This window comes from Spea bombifrons, chromosome 13, assembly GCF_027358695.1.
Source record: "Spea bombifrons isolate aSpeBom1 chromosome 13, aSpeBom1.2.pri, whole genome shotgun sequence".
NCBI classification, from domain to species: Eukaryota; Metazoa; Chordata; class Amphibia; order Anura; family Pelobatidae; genus Spea; species Spea bombifrons.
The window spans coordinates 4,483,716-4,500,856 of record NC_071099.1 but is presented as its reverse complement, the minus strand read 5'-3'; the positions used below and the strand labels follow the sequence as shown (position 1 = coordinate 4,500,856).

The 17,141-nt window shown below is 38.9% G+C and overlaps 2 protein-coding genes across 2 annotated transcripts; one reads left to right on the top strand and one right to left on the bottom strand.

Annotated features, from left to right (window-relative positions):
- On the top strand, nt 1–3,742 carry MRPS7 (mitochondrial ribosomal protein S7). Its single transcript, XM_053453516.1, has 5 exons — nt 1–102; nt 1,121–1,312; nt 1,512–1,575; nt 2,917–3,084; nt 3,168–3,742. The coding sequence occupies exons 1-5, from the start codon at nt 47–49 to the stop codon at nt 3,387–3,389; spliced, it is 702 nt and encodes a 233-aa protein (XP_053309491.1). The 5' UTR covers nt 1–46; the 3' UTR covers nt 3,390–3,742.
- A 2,811-nt stretch (nt 3,743–6,553) lies between these two features.
- MIF4GD (MIF4G domain containing) lies at nt 6,554–16,491 on the bottom strand. Its single transcript, XM_053453521.1, has 6 exons — nt 16,389–16,491; nt 14,251–14,359; nt 10,884–10,993; nt 9,454–9,609; nt 8,065–8,157; nt 6,554–6,796 (listed from the first exon to the last, which is right to left on the bottom strand). Exons 2-6 carry the CDS (start codon nt 14,330–14,332, stop codon nt 6,569–6,571), a joined length of 669 nt encoding a protein of 222 aa, XP_053309496.1. The 5' UTR covers nt 14,333–14,359; nt 16,389–16,491; the 3' UTR covers nt 6,554–6,568.
- Between the last annotated feature and the right edge of the window lie 650 nt (nt 16,492–17,141).

The following is a 17,141-nucleotide window of genomic DNA, read 5'->3' as shown; positions in this document are numbered from 1 at the left end:
TCTGGAACAGGTCTCACCTCCATCTCTCGCGACAACCAAAGTCAAGATGGCGGTGCCCTGTGGTAGATTGTTCGTTGCCCGAATTCGAGCTGGTCTTTCAAGGTATTAGATATTTTTTAGGAGAAGGTTCGAAGGCATTAAAGGAACGAAGGACTACAAACATATAAAACACACATTGATTAAAAAAAATATTTGAGGGAGATGCTTTAGGCTTTGATACGAGAGTGTGGAGCTGCCATTAGGAAAGTGAGAACGGTGGTGTATGTCTCATGTGACCCCTTTTCCTCCCCTCTGATATACTTTTATATCAGAATGTTGGGTGGGTTAGCAAGTCTTGGTTTCCACGTTTCCCAGAATTTCAAAGAACGTTTCCGTTTCAGAAGACCTTCTATGTGTCTTTGTGACCTTTATTTTCTTACCAAGAAAGCGATTTAGAAATAAGAAATGTAATGTAATTCGGAAACCAGTTATCTGCCTTTAATGTACACATTATTGTGCGTTATAGGGCTTTACAATTCTGCCGTTCACTGGCACCTACCAAACGTTCCAATTCCTTTAAAAAAAAGGGGAGGGATCGTTTGGGGGCATATCATCATATATCTGCAGTCGTCATATAATGTCTACATAAATGGCAAGGTTTTATTTAAAAAATATAATACCCTCAATATTTTAATTTTGTAAAGAATATCATAAGCTCTCACTAAAGACATTGCTATGGTCTGCAGCCCCCACCCCAAACTGATAATTGCCACTTACCACAAAACACACCGTTCAGATGAAAAATGTAGGTGTACTTGGTTTGGTGAGAATGCTGTCGGTAGAATAGCTTGAAACAGAATGCTGCTTCTGGTCCACCACATGAGATAAAGTGGTCCTTTTGCTTTGCTTCATATATATATATATATATATATTAGTTTTATTGGCATTACATACCCTTTCAATTAGTCGTTTGTGGCACAGTATATCTTTATTTCATGTCTAGAACGTATTCAATGTATCTATTCAATAATAATATTTTACTGCCATATTTAAATACATATTCCTCTGTCAGGTGTTATTTTTTTGCTTACAGATGTTGGTGGATAACTTTTCCTTCACGATTCCTCTTTTATATTTGCAGTCTGATCCTCGTGAGAGGCAGCCGGTACAGCCCTTTGTATCTGGATCCAGAAACAAACAAAGATCACTACAGCCGGCCTTTGGAGGAATTAAGTGAGGATGTGCGTGCAGAACGGGAACTGAAATCGGTCAGACCTATCAAGGCATCTCCAGTAGACGTGACCAGTTCTGTCTTCGCAGACCCAACCATCGGGTATACACATGCACTTAAGATCTGTGTTGAGAACTAAATAGACCATCTAAAGAATATACTAAAAACTTGAAATAAACATAATACTCTTTACACCAACATCTGCGTCAAGATAAAAACAAAAGGGCTGGGTTTTTTTTCTCCCGATACACAGAGAAGTGACTTTTCTCTTATTTTGTGGTTTTTTTTTCTGTAATTTCAGAAAATTCACCAATATGATGATGAAAGGAGGTGATAAGATTCTATCTCGATCTGTAATGAACAAGGCAAGTATAAAAAGATTTTAAAAAAAAATAGATAAACCATTTTTTTAATTATACTGTCAATCTAGCCAATGACTAAATACAAGGCAGTCTTGTCTAAATTGAAGATGGCCTTGATTCAGTGGACTAATCTTACTAACCACATTCCCTTCAGTGCAATGGGTTAATTCATGAGGCTGTCAATCATGTTACCGTTTTGTCGTAGATACAAAGGGAGTTTTCAGATCAATCATGTTAATAAAACAATATGTTTCAGTGAACACAGTAGTATATTGATGGTCTGACCAGTGGTAGTGCCCCATCCACCCCCTAGGACCTACACCTTTGTGACAGAGGGGATATCTTTCTTCAACCATGATTCCCCTTTTCGCAGATTATACATTGTTTTTTCGATGACTGCTAGTGCTTTTTATCTATACAAAAATCAGACGTAGGTCCTATTAATCACGTTCAAAGATGAGGGACTACCTCTGTATTTTTTTTTTTGTGAGCAGGGTTGCCCCAAGGCTTTAAAAGGATAACAGTGGGCATAGGTGCAAATTACAACTTCTGTATTACCACCATATTTGCAGCTTACCCCAATGTGCTATATCTAGTTATAAATATATCCAAACAATGCTATACTCAAGATGTAGGAATCAACGGCCGATCTTGAAACGATTGCTGAATTGAAATTTCAGAGCTTGACACAAAGGTTGTGAGTTAAATTAGCGGCCCTCAGTCGGGTGGCATCATCTCTTCTTGGTGTCGCTTTCTACCGCAGACATTGGCAAGCTCCATTTAAAGCGAATGAACTAGCTTTCTGCTATGTGAGAAACTTACAGAAACAGTAAATTGCCTTGTGGGTGATGCATTCTCCATGCACCCTGGCTTGCAAATGTTAAACTTAAGTTTTACTGAACAACATCTTTGACCAGCATGTGAAATTCTTGCTCTGTATGTGAAGTTCTTAATATTCCTGGAAACATAAAGTGCTATGGACCATATTGATTAGCTCATTCAAAATATCACTGTTTTTTTTTTTGTTTTTTTTTAGATTTACTCAGATAAAGTGGTGAATTAGTATAAGAACCCTCAGATGTATATCTTGTAAAGAAAGTCTGCTGGTTGGCAATATATATTTTTTTCATACTTTCAATTATATTTCTGTTACTATGTATTATCGATAGTTACATAACCGTAAATATTTCACTAATTATGTTTCCATAGCGTCGGTTATGTTTGTCATGGGTCTTTAAGGCCTGACTATCCCATTTTATTTGTTAATATTGTGATATACTGTTTCTTTTGTTTTTGTTTTTTTTATTGTTTGGTAGAATAACAAAAAACATTTTTAATCTTTAGACTTTGGAAGAGATAAAAAGAGTCCAGTTGGAGAAATATTACAAAGCTTCAGACGAGGAGAAGAAAGACATAGAATGTAACCCATACACTATCTTCCACCAAGCACTGAACAACTGTCAGCCAGTTATTGGTCTAACAGGCATTTTAAGAGGAGGAAAGTCATATCAGGTATGCAAAAATAAAAATAACAAAAGGCAGCAAAGATATCCCATTATTAAACCTGATCCTTAACAATCATTTTTTTCTTGTAGGTCCCTACACCTTTGTCAGAAAATAGACGCCGATTCCTAGCAATGAAATGGATAATTACGGAATGCCGTGAGAACAAACACCGCCGTACACTAATGTATGAGAAGCTTTCCCAAGCTCTGATAGAAGCTTTTCATGGGGAAGGTCAAGTGATCAAAAAAAAGCATGAGCTACATAAGATGGCAGAGGCAAACAGAGCATTTGCTCACTTCCGTTGGTGGTAGTTGCTATGTCGCCGTGGTATCATGCCATTTGTAAATAATTATTTTATATGCAAATTAACAAAAAAAATAGATATTAAAGATTTGATTGTCTACTTCTGCAGTGTCTAACACCTTGGTGGCACGTTTTACACTAAAGGATGTGGTGAAAGTTTTGGTGTAGAAGTCTGTTTTTTTTGTCTTCTTAAATGCTACAGAGCTAGTTACCATGGAGTCCATAACCTCCGAATACTGCCCTTTTCCATGAATGCGCCCAGCACTTGTTTCTTAGGGTGTCAGACACTCTAGGGCACTAAGTACTAAATTCAAAATGTTGCTAAATAATACTTGTAATAAAGTGTAACAAATCGCCATAATATCATCATTTTTCAGCTTTATCAAAAACTTTCCAATCTGGGTGTCACTTTGACACCAAACTGTGATCTTTCAGCCAACAGCATGGTAACAGCCGGACCATGTTGCAGGGGAAAGCTGTCTTTTAGCAAGAACAGCTCATAAAACTGGCCATTTATTTTTCCTAAAATAAAGAAAAACATATTAGAAAACCATTAGTCATAGGGTAGGTCACAGCAAAAGCATGGACAAAGTTAAGGCACCTGAATTGAATCCTGAGGAAACCCAACTCCGAGCGCTACGGGAGACGAACGAGTGCCAGGGAGAAGATGGTAAAGGTATGGTCTAAGAGGTGGCATCTGAGCTTTGCCACAGATATCATAGGTATAAAAGGTTTGCAACAGATTGGATAACAGCATAAAAGGCTGCAGAGGATGAAATGGTGTGTAAAGAGGGTCTCTGAACAAGCATCAGGTGGGAGGTTGGAAGTGCGAGCAGGTGATGTGTGATACATGTGTGTATTGGAGTGATGTGTGTGTATTGGAGTGATGTGTGTATGTGTGAGGGAGTGATGTGTGTGTATTGGAGTGATGTGTGTATGTGTGAGGGAGTGATGTGTGTAGGTGTGAGGGAGTGATGTGTGTGTATCTGAGCGATGTGTGTATGTGAGGGAGTGATGTGTTATGTGTGATAGACTTGACAAAGTGAGGCTTGTGTATAGGAGTGATGTGTGATAGGTGCGAGGGATTGAGGGGTTAGATGTGATGGAGGTGATCTGTGAATTTGTACTTTTCCCACTAAGAGTAGGCAAAGTATCCATACCCAGGCAACAGCTTATTAGACAAGGCCTGTGGAAGTTGCTGGTGCCTATGGAGAATTTAGTAAAATATTTTTCATAATACCTGCAGTTGCCTACTTCAACTACATCTGAAGCAATCGGTAATATATATCTTGGTTATTTAATGCATTAAATAACAACAGAGACATTGTATTAAAAAAAATGTTATTGAAATGGCACATAAAATCAGTTTTTTGTAATGCTTAAAATACAAAGCTTTTGTGTATATTTAATAATGAAAAACATGAAAAAGTCTATGAAAAGTAAGAAATCTTATAAAACAGTCTTTATAGCAAGATACCCAGCTTACCACTCTCAGGGTTTTAGTTAGTGTCTATAAATTGTAAAAAGCCCAGCAGATGCAGAAACAATTCAGGTTTACAAGCATTAGAGCACCCAGGATTATGCTATACAGCAGAGAAAACGCCTATTAAAGAAACCCCAAACACTCTGTTGTCCAAAAAGAAATTCAGTTCACACAGTACAAAATCCAAGGCATCTATAATATAAGTATTCACACATTGAGGGGGAAATAGAGAGCAATTAGTAATATGTCATATGTTGTCAATGCCCACTGCCAAACTTGGCCTGTAGGAAATTTTAGGTTCCGATTATCTGGCTCACGATAGAATTTGCATTTTATTTTTGAGATATATGAACATCTATTTTATTTGCAATATACAAAAGCCAGGCTATCACCCATCACTGTCCTACTCTCCTGGTTATGTAGAAAATGAATAAATTAGAATTCCCTACCGTAAATAATAAAAATGCATATACACACACACATACATACTCACCCTTTTTTGCTTAGGTAGTCATTTTAAAAAGCAATCGGAAACATTCTAGGTTAATATTTGTGCCTGCATGAGATAAGTTGTAACAATGCACACAACATGGGAGTTTCCCAGGGGCTTGTTAAGTCTCCTACAAAAGCAAGATAAACCGGTAGACAAGGTGTTAAAAAATGGGCAGAATCAATAAACTGAAGTAGCACCTATCGCATAAAATATCACAAATAACGGTAGTCAATAGATAACAGTGTCCTTATTCCACACCATATACCATAAGCACCTAATATATTCGAGAGCAAATATTCACTGCCACTCTCTAAATTCATTAAAAGGGAAATGTTGATCAAAACCGTAATTCATTCAACATAAGTAGACAATAGTGGTATGTAAATTATTTATAATAAGAAAAACTGTAAACAGATCTATACAATGCAAAAAAAAACCTCTGTACCTAGCGCCCCCCCCCCATATTTCTGGGTGCTGGGTTAATTTTTTTTTGCAGTGTATATTATTGTGTAGGTATGTTTCATTTCTCTTCTGATGAGTATTATTGCTATTTGCTCAATTCATTTGTATAGTAGACCAATACCGTATTTACATCTAAAATAAGACAGTTTATCTTGAAGCCACATCTGCAGAACATATAAAGTCAATGATTGTCATGTTGAAGGGGCATGTACGTTTGGTAAGTGGTTCACAGACACCATTGCCATCCAACTTTGCATACATTGTATGTGCAAACATTATCTATAAAACTTAGTAGAATCATTTCTGAGTCCCCATATTGGCACCATAAAATAACATGGACAATCAGATTAGGCACTGGATGTTCTCGATGAAATTCTTCACGCCAGCAATTAAGTTCTCTGCAGCAGGGCGATCCAGAGTATGTATTATTCCTTTTGCACACAAATTCAAAGTATGTTGCCACTTAATATCCAATGCTAGTAATAAAGGGGGTAAAGGTCCTTGATCCTGTTGTTTTCCAGCTTCAAAACAAAGTCTCATTAGAATACGGGTTGATCCTTAAAAAGGTGCAATGTTTCCCACGATGGGTGGAGAGAATGGCTAAATAAAAATTAGAATTCCAGTAAAACATCTTTATTAACCCCTTAATGACAAAGCCCGTACATGTACGGGCTCAAAATTCATTGTTTTCAATGGGTTTAGGGACCACCCATTGTCCTTAAGGGGTTAAAATCTATCCAAAGTGAGAGTCACTCGGACACCTCACTGTAGTAATACTTGTGTGCAGCAGCTGTCATCTTCCAGCCGGCGGCTCGAAATTCAATCATCTCAAGCAATAAGAGCTGGGTGAGTGAACTCAAACCATTCTGCAAGAGAAAGCTGTCTCTCAGTAAGAAAAAGAGCTCATCCATACGCTGGGCATTCATTTTCTCCAGCTGCTCCCCGACACGGTGAAGTTGCAGCACCAAGCAGTCTACCTGTAGAAAGGAAGAAGTCATTTGATAAACACTACAAAGGCTTTGGGCAAGTGGAGGAGTGTGCTCAACAAAGAGTCATTTTATTCTATAAAATAAAAATCAACAGAAACAGATTTACAGGTAAAACTCAAGTTATCAATAGATTATCTGAAGATTCAGGTGATTTCAGGATATGTTGTAGATACATTAATGTTAAAGCGATGGTGCACATCAATAGAAAAATGCAGGATTGGGTAAGGTGATGGTACGGAGAGCATCACAATAAAATAATACAATACACAGTAAATCAACATACCAAACACACTCAAATTTTAGTCAAATAGTTGAAAATAGTCATTTATCTTATCGACGTTTCAGCCATACATGGCCTTCGTCAGGGCAAAAATAGTTTGTGTAGGATATGTTGTAAACTGAAATGTCATGCCTTTAAGATTGTCAGGGACATGTTTTAAAATGTACTTTAGCCTCTCCATTTTTTCCCTCAGAGTGATTTGTTGTTTTTTTACTGTTCTAGGAAAAGGGCAGGTGCCATGAAAAAAGCATATTTTTTTTTTTTGCATAATACATATAGTGCTGTACTTAATAATATATTTCAGCACTTCATAAAACATCCTTGTGGGCAGTTATGCGATTTTGTGGGTGACTTTCCTCACTCAAATATCACAAAGTTGGTTCTCTGACACCCTCAGATGGAAATGGCTCAATATTTTAACATGATAGAAACATAGACAGTGACGGCCCATCTAGCCTGCCCAACCTCTGAATGCATTTCTTAGCCCTTGGCCTTATCTTACATCTATAGCTAGAGCCTTATGCCTATCCCATGCTTGCTTAAACACCTTCACTGGATAAACATCTACCACTTCTGCTGGAAGGCTATTCCAATCCACCCACTACCCTTTCAGTAAAGTAATTTTTTTTCTGATATTAGTCTTAAACTACAGGGGCAAAGGTTTAAAATTATGCCCTCTTGTGGTAGTATTTCCTCTTAAATAAATGCTTTTCCTTTTTCATATCGATTCCCTTTAAGTATTTAAATGTTTCCCTTATACCGCCCCTGTGACAGCTTTCTTCTAGGCTATATATGTTAAGATCCTAGTCATCGGTTATGCATAAATACATTTTTTTTTTTAAATGTATTTTAAAAGAAACTTTGGTGGGCGTTAACCTTTAAGAAGTCAGAAAATCTAAATGAATACACTACTAGATGCGTAAGCCTAAGGGAATGCATGACCAGTAAGGTATAATGTCCACAGCTTTCTTCTCACCTCCTCTTCCCTTTTCAGACTTTCGGGCTGTGCAAGCTGGAACAGACAGTCATACACAGGATTGACCAGTGCCAGCATCGGCATGTTGTTAACCTAAAAATACAAAATCAATTAAACAGTTGTCCCCTTCTAGTTCCTATATAGAAGTAAACTTTGGACAAATATTCACACAACTTATATTCCACATAAACCTACTTAAAAAAAAACGCGTTGCTGTTCTCAGAAAATGCTGCTTATTAATCTGCTAACCCACAACGATCATCATACGTTCAGTAAATGCAGTTAGCCTGCATGAAACGTATAACTTCATGGCTGCTGGGTTCAGGCTTTAATCCGGCATCACCATACCTTAGAACTCTTTGGTTTTGCCTGGATACACAGGGGGAAGTGTTGATTCTCTCGGTTGTGGCATTAAATCCCAAGGCCATGAGAATAGCGTTTAAGAATGTCCATTCCACTCTCATCCCCATACAGGTTTAATATGTTTGGGGCTAGTCCTACCCCCTCATGCAGATAAATCCCCCCTTAAGAAGTCACTCCCCCAAAGAGGGGACTCTGGATAGCCAGAACCTGCAAGTTCCCAGATATAGGCATCACCATAACCACGCCGCCAGTAGATTAGAATGGGAACATCAAACATCATTAAGAGGAACCCTTGGAGAGATTGTACTCCTTCCATGATTTAAAGGAGAGTATACACATATTTTTCTACTTTATATTTCTGGTATATATTACGTTTCTGTGTTTCAATTACCAAGTAAATACATAACAAAAATACTACTACTAATAAAACAAAAATCAAGGATTTTATTTATCCAAGCCTAAACCTTACCGCAATCAAATAATCTGACAAATGTACACCATGCCGTAAACACAGCGAGTATATTTTCCCCATGGTAGGCAGAGGGGTATATTTACTAAACACAGGGTTTGCAGGACAGCTGCATATTTCAAATCACTGATTTCATTATGCATTGTGAAATGGTGATCTGCAGCAAGTAGGACTAAGCTGACCCTGTGTAATGCAGAATATATGGTTGGCCTTAAAATGTATGTGATTTAACTATGTACTAGGCACAATCAACTGAGCCATTCTTGTAGGAGATGCTCACTAGAGTTGACCCTCTATAACACATGGAGAAATGCTCAGCTCCCTGGCAAACTCCCCGTTTGTGTATACATAGATAGATGGTATTATAGTTTGCCGATATAATTTCTGATCAAAAACGGAAATCTAAATATAGATAAGGTACAAAACTGTAGTCACTGGGACATTTATTATACATGTACCTGTACAAATACAAACTGAATTCTCTTCACAGTTTCACAATACTATATCCACAATAAAAAGCACACATTGCAAATACATAGAGGCTCCTACCTACTCACCCTTAGATAGTCGAAGACATTGCAGATAAAACTCACATAGCACACCCACTCATGCACTGAGCGAGCCCTCATTTCATCCCGGTTGCGATATTCGTTCTGAAGCCGATTTAAAAGTCCGCTGCGGAAAATACTACGTCCTGTCTTCTTATTCTCAGCCTAAAATGGCAGAAAGCAGCAAGTCATTGAGTGTAACAAGCGCAGCTTCATTAACACCTCTAACAGACTGTACCATTCAGATAGAAATTGTAATTAGAATGTAAGTTTTCGTAATACTGGGAGTTTCAGGTAACTGTTTTTGTCTGGTTATTGAATGTGCATTTAGGAAGACCGTACTGTCCTAACTATTGGCCGCCATCCCTGGTTAATTTCGGAAAATAGGCAGCAGCTTTTTGAAGAAAATGCTGCACTAAGGCTTTTCCTTGCAGCCTGATGATCAGAGACAAACAGAGAACGGCACACAACATCTAGAACACTTCATTCCTCATCGTTTATTTTGTAAAGGGGTTAGGAGACTCTCTACTCCCCTAAATCAGAGGACAGTAAATTTGCTCTGCAGTTAAAGGGTGTTTATTGGGGCAATACAAAATAAAACACACCTCTCTTCAGTGCTGCACCACTTCGTTAGGTACTGCAGTTAACCCCCTCACGACAAAGGGTATGTAACACCTTAAAGGCTCAAGCTTGTATTCTTACACACATTAACACCATACAGTAACAGACACATGCTAATGTTCCCCACTCATGTACACACATGATACACTAATACCAGAGCCGGCCTTAAGTGGTCTGGCACCCTGTGCGGACTACTCCTCTGGCGCCCCCTTCTCACTACCTCTCCCCCCTCTGCCCCTTCTCACTACCTCTCCCCCCTCTGCCCCTTTTCACTACCTCTCCCCCCTCTGCCCCTTTTCACTACCTCTCCCCCCTCTGCCCCTTTTCACTACCTCTCCCCCCTCTGCCCCTTTTCACTACCTCTCCCCCCTCTGCCCCTTTTCACTACCTCTCCCCCCTCTGCCCCTTCTCACTACCCCCCTCTGCCCCTTCTCACTACCACCCTCTGCCCTTCTCACTACCCCCCTCTGCCCTTCTCACTACCCCCCTCTGCCCTTCTCAATTCCAATTACAATGATAACCCTGGCCAGTTTTTACCCTCTTGTCCTGCAAAACCATTGGTGACGTGGTGCCCTGGGATTGTCGAGCCCTGCCCTAAATACATGCGTGTCATCCAGAATTCAAGGAGGTTAAAAGATTGAATTTGGAGGAAAAGGAGCAACCTATAACTAGGGCAATAAAGTTGTTTATGGATTTTCTAAACAAAAGTTATTTTTTCAATCACTATTGGACCTTTGCTCATGGCAAACAGCAATTTGTTTAGCGAGTTCACCGGTGTCTATGGCCTTTGGGTGTTAATGGCTTTCAGAGTCTTTTACCTGTATAATAGTGTAACACATCTTTCCAGCCTCTTTGCTAAACGTGGCATCTCTCAGAGACTGCTCCACAATCACATTAGCCACTTGTTCCAAATCCACACTGCCAGGTTCTGTAATGAGAACATAAGATGCTGTAACTTAACCCCTTAAGGACCAGGCTGTGTTTTACCTTTTGTACCATTGGGACCGAGGCTGTTTTAACACTTTTGCGGTGTTCCTGTTTAGATTTAGTGAACCCACACAAATTATATGTTGTTTTTTTCAGGACAAGAGCTTTCTTCAGATACCATTGTTTTAATCATATTATCTAATTTCCCATAAAAAAAATATGATGAAAAATGTAAAAAAACCCCACATTTTCTGACTTTTACCCCAAAAATCTATCTCATCCAAAAAAGCTAATGAAAAAACCTACTAAATATATTCTACTATTTGTCCTGAGTTTAGAAATACCCAATGTTTTTATGTTTTTTTGCTTTTTTCTGCACGTTATGGAGCATTAAGTACAAGTAGCGTTTTACTATTTCAAAACCATTTTTTCCAAATCTGGTAATTCTTCCCCCATGTGCCATTTCGGGTATCTTTGAAGCCGGCCAATGCAATTTACCCCATCAAATCATGTATTTTTGAAAACTAGACACCCCAAGGTATTTAAAATGCTAGAATTTTAACTCTTTCCATGCACTAATTCTACCACCAGTCTTTGTCAAACTTTGTGGTAGTAATTTATTTTGTGTTTTTTATCGCTAAAATTGCTCTTCAGGTATGGATTTACAGCTCCTGGTATACATCACTTTCAAACAACACCCTAATATGTGTTCAGCAACATCTCCCGAGTACAGTCATACCCCCCATGCATGGGTTTGTCGGGTTGTTTGGGAGGTAAAACGCCACATTTAGGAAGTGCACATTTTTTAACTTGGAACTTTTACATCTGGTCATTCTGCCCCCATGTCCTAATAGGACCATCTTTGAAGCCGGCTAATTCAATTTACCCCATCAAACCATATATTTTTTAAAACTAGACACCCCAAGGTATTTCAAATGCTAGTATTTTAACCCTTTCCATGCATGAGATTCTACCACCAGCCTTTGCCACACTTTGTATTTTTTTTGGTATTTTTTTTTTTCACAAATTGTACTTTGGGTATACATTTATAGCTCCAGGTATATGTCACTATCAAACAACACCCTAATATGTGTTCAACAACATCTCACAAGTACAGTGATACCACCCATGCATGGGTTTGACTGCTGTTTGGGGTTAAAAGGCCACATTTGGGAAGTGCGCTTTTTTTTCCCCTATTTTGGTCAGTCTGTGCCTATGCCCTATCTTTGAGCCTGGCCACTACAATTTACCTCATAAAACCATTTATTTTTGAAAACTAGACACCCCAAGGTACTTAAAATGGTAGTATTTAACCCTTTCCATGCATCAGATTCTACCACCAGCCCTTGCCACACTTTGTGGTAGTATTTATTTTTGTATTTTTGTCACACAAATTGTACTTTGGGTATAAATTTATAGCTCCAAGTATACGTCACTATCAAACAACACCCTAATATGTGTTCAGGAACATCTCCCGAGTTCAGTCATACACCACATGTATGGGCTTGTCTGGTGTTTGGGGTTAAAATGCCACATTTTGGAAGTGCGCTTTTTCCCCCCCCATTTCGGTCAGTCTGTGCCTATGCCCTATCTTTGAGCCTGGCCACTCCAATTTACCCCATCAAACCATTCATTTTTTTAAATAAGACACCCCTTGGGTATTTGAAATGCTTTTATTTAAATTTTTCCATGTCAGGATTTTTGGGAAGATACAGCGCTAATTTTAGCACTTGCTCATAATAATAAACTTTATTTTTTTTTATTTTATTTTACTCTTTTTGGACTTTTTTTTACATTTTGCTGGAACTGGATAGTTCCTCTAAAGCATAATAATTTTTAAATGTTACCATGTTTTTTTTAAGCTTTTTCTTTTTTATATTTTACTAATCACAAAGTGATTAGAAAGCTGGGCTCCATTGACTTGTATGGTTGAATAGCAGTACCTGTATTCAACCTGCAAGTGGAGCCAGAGTTCTAGAGGGTCTGGAGACCGTCTAGCAAACTTTTTCAACTTTATTATTTTTTTTCCCGGGCCGCCGCCATCTTGCGTTTGGCGAAGACTGCGTGCAGCTGCGGCTGTGACCGCTCTCCGGAGCGGTCACAGCCCGCCCTGGGGTAAGTATTTGGTGTCGCTGGATGCCTCCTGATCGAGGCATTCCAGCGACACCATTGAAGTTTAGGAGGTGATCGTTGATCGCCTCCTAAACGCTTTTAAAACGGGCGCCCGCCGCCATACACTGTATGGCGGATGTTGACGCCCCGGGGAGGGGCCAGAAATGGCCCATCATGCCGATCTCGTTGTTGCTGAATGCCTCGACATCGAGGCATTACAGCAACACCGTTTAAGCTTAGAAAGTGATCACTTTCTAAGCTTGTTTAAGTCTCATGACGTGTCAGGCACGTCATAGGTCGTTGCCTGACCCGGCAATGGACGTTTAAGGGGTTAACAGGTAAAATATGCTTCAAGAACAAATATTTCAACGTAATAGTGGGATGGCCCATATACATATATACACACGCAAAATGTATAGGTCCAAAAAATGAAATCATAATGTACATCTGGCAAATCCACTCCAGTGACAATCATCATTGCATTTAGGGTCATTTGAGTTGCACCCCACAGGAATTTAAGTGCCCAAGAGCTGTGGCAACAGACATTTCATATGGAAAAGAGTAATATAATGCCCCTAGGGCACTGTATCAAGAAGTCTATGCTTTGCCCTTTTTGTTATGAAACATTCAAATATATAAAGGAGAGTATATTTAAAAGAAGAAAATCCACCACAAGTCTTAAAATAGGTTTAAAAAAGGGCAAAGGTTTTAAAGTAGTATCAGGAAGCATTACTTTAGTGAGGGTAGTGGATACATGGAATAACCTTTCAGTAGAGGTGGCAGAGGTTAGTACAGTGAAGAAGTTTAAGCATTCATGGGATAGGCATAAGGCTAAACTAGATATAAAATGAAGCCAGGGATTAAGGAAAGTACTCCGAATTTTTTTTTTATTCTGCTGTTTTTAACACCCAGTTTGCTCATGAAATTATCGACCAACTAATCAATTATGAAAATAATCGTTAGTTGCAGCCCTATTAACATGTAAGTGCTGAAGTGCCAACCACATGTCACAAGTGGTGGGCACACTAATTTTCCACAAAGAACCACTACTATGGCCCAAGTAAGTTTCAAGCGCACGGTCAAGTTCTGATACATAAAAATAAAACCTTCTTTTCAACTTACACAGTTTACATTGTGATTTCTTACCTTTAAGAGCTGTCTTGAGAAGATTCTGTGTCTCAGCATCAAAAGCCTGGATTTTGTACTCTACTTTATCCACGTCCCCCATGATGCAGATGTTGACATTTGGTATATGCTGGCGAAAAAAAGATTTAGGAAAACTACAGCAGAAATATAATGCCATAGCTATCTTTCCTAGTAATTCACAAAGCTGCGAGCCAAGTTAAAACGAAACATTTGGGGTTTAATCACTTTAGGGAGAGTTTGCAGGAGAGTTGTTTTTTTCCTCCTTCATGTGACCATTCCAGTAAGAAGTATTGAGGTGGTCCTACATAATTCATTGGGTGAAGAGAGATACATCTCACTGATTTAAATATACATTTTATAGGACCAAGCTCTTCCAGCACCAAAAGTTCCCAATGTATAGTTAAGTCAATGAGCTGAAATCATAACTCTCTTTAGTGAATACATCTTATTGTCAACTTATGTGAGCACTTTAAAGGGTCATCCCTGACCTACGGTACTTTAATTGCAAAAGGAGATAAATTGCCCCAGACTTTTAAAATCTCACCAATTTAATGATGCATTATAAAGGACAAACTCCAGGGAAAAAGCAATCTGAAGTAGTAGAGATAGGAAAACAATACATCTAACATTTATTCACCCAGGGCAGTTATGAAATTAATCGTCTTGTAGGACAGGAATGGTTTTATTAAAAGATGGGAGAGACATTTGGGGGGGCACAGCATGAACTCTATGAGGCTCAGCTAATTCAGTTAAGTTCAGTTAAGATCTTGCCAGCTCCACCTTGCACTCCTTTCAGCTTTTCAAAAACAGCAGAGCCATCCAGCCATGCGAGTATGCATTTTCTATGGAAAAAAATCTGTCCATCCCAAAATAATACATTACTAGAGTTAGTGCAGTAACCCTAGAGAAACCTAATAAAAATCAAAGTTGGATACCATTTTTGAATATTTGGCAATCTTGATTTATGTTAAGTGTACAAAATATTTATATTATATATATATAAAAAGTTTATCGCTGCACATTATTATTTATTGATTTTAAAAGTGGCATCATATTTCGCAGCTTTGTATACGTCACACTATTTACCTCTTACTAAGAAGAACACAACGCCTGGCTCGATACATTACTGATTAACAAAATTCACATCTAGAGAGTATCTAAAGTGGTTGGCATTACCATTTCCCAAACATTATAGATTAAACAATACAATAACACAAACAATTCACAACTAGAATGCCTAAAAAAAAAACAAAATACATAACAACAGGCAACTCTTTGAGTCGTTGTATATTAGTATGATTGGCGTACTGCCTCATCCTGGCTCCCAAATTATATGTCTTCCCCTAACAGCTACACAAATATGTCAAGCTATGATGGCGACGATGATGATGATGATGATGATGAAGTAACACCCTTGTTGCTTACCTCCATGTAGGAATATAGGTGCAACAACAAAATACACCATGTGTTTCCCACCAGGTAACAGAAACAAAATTGCACTCAGTATCTAGTGGGATGAAGGAAGCTGGAAGGATAGGGAGAGTTCAGAATTAGGGATCAGGCTGTTCCTACTTCCCACCATAAATCTGTCTGCTAGAGGAGGGGAGTGGTAAAGAAATTAAAATACAAAATAATAAATAAAAGGATAACAACAGGAAAGGGAGGTAGTGGTTAAAGTGTCCAACGTGGAAACAAAAAGACGCTCCCTTATTACAGCAGCTCTCATTCTGGGCACCGAGTGCTGACAGGGATGCCTTTAGAAAGCAGAAAAGGAGAGTAATATCTCTCCCAGCACGTAGGCAGGCATGTGAGGGGTGTTTGCTTCACATACATAACGATGGCTGCATCACGCAGAGGTTGACGTAAAGCGTCTGGAATGTCGATAAAAAGGAACATTATGGCGCAGCATGGATTAGTAGCAGTAACAGTACGGGGTACTAGGCTAGCACACGGTACTCGTTACACAGTATAGCAATGCCGTGTGTTAATAATATAAAATAAAACCGTATTGCCTCCTTCCAAGTTATAGGCAGGTGCGCTTTATCTATATAGACGTATATGTACCAAAATGCATTGTGTACGGCGGTTTTAAATGGCTACTGATTACGCAGGATGATATCTTGATTTTTTTTCCTCACCTGTTATCGGCTACTCATGATCTCAGTATATTTGTACTCACGGCCGTTTTTCCCATTAAAACAGATTTCACGATAGGCCGTGGCTCGAACCGGAACAGGCCGCAGGGTATCTGCTTACACATAGCGCCACCTGGTGGCCTTTAAGAGTTAAGACCGTAAGTCGTAGACCTAGTAGAGGTGTAGCAGCCGCTCGTTTTGCGCGTGGGAACGCGTAATAGCTATGAACGGGGTACCGTCTGAGACAGTCATGTTTATTCCTCCACATTTACATTCACAGCTTTATCATGTATTTTATTCGTTTCATTTGGAATTCTCCAGGATCGTTTTTAGGACATTTTAATTTTTACTCGGGGTTTAAATTTAGTGGTTGTCAAATATCAGTACCGTTTCTAGTCATGCTAGGTTGATTATCCTGTTGCCTATAAAACAGCCCATAAAGAACAATGCTGAAATTGGCTTTTTATTCAACCGGCTTCTTATTTGTCCTGGATTACATTTGCCAAGATGAAAACGTTTGAGCCGTGCTCGTGCACAGCAACAGCGTTTCAGCCAATCAGGTGATCAGGACAGCTGTGCTGAGCCCTGATCACCTCAGATGTTAAAATGGCAACCTTGATGGAGGATCTATATCTGCCACAGATATAGTGGATGCTTCTTCTAGAAGCAGCCCAATCAACGTTTCTTGCCAGGGATCTGTTCTCTTCTTCTGAGGAGGATACAGTCTCGGTTTCAATTAAAAAAAAGGGATTCCTT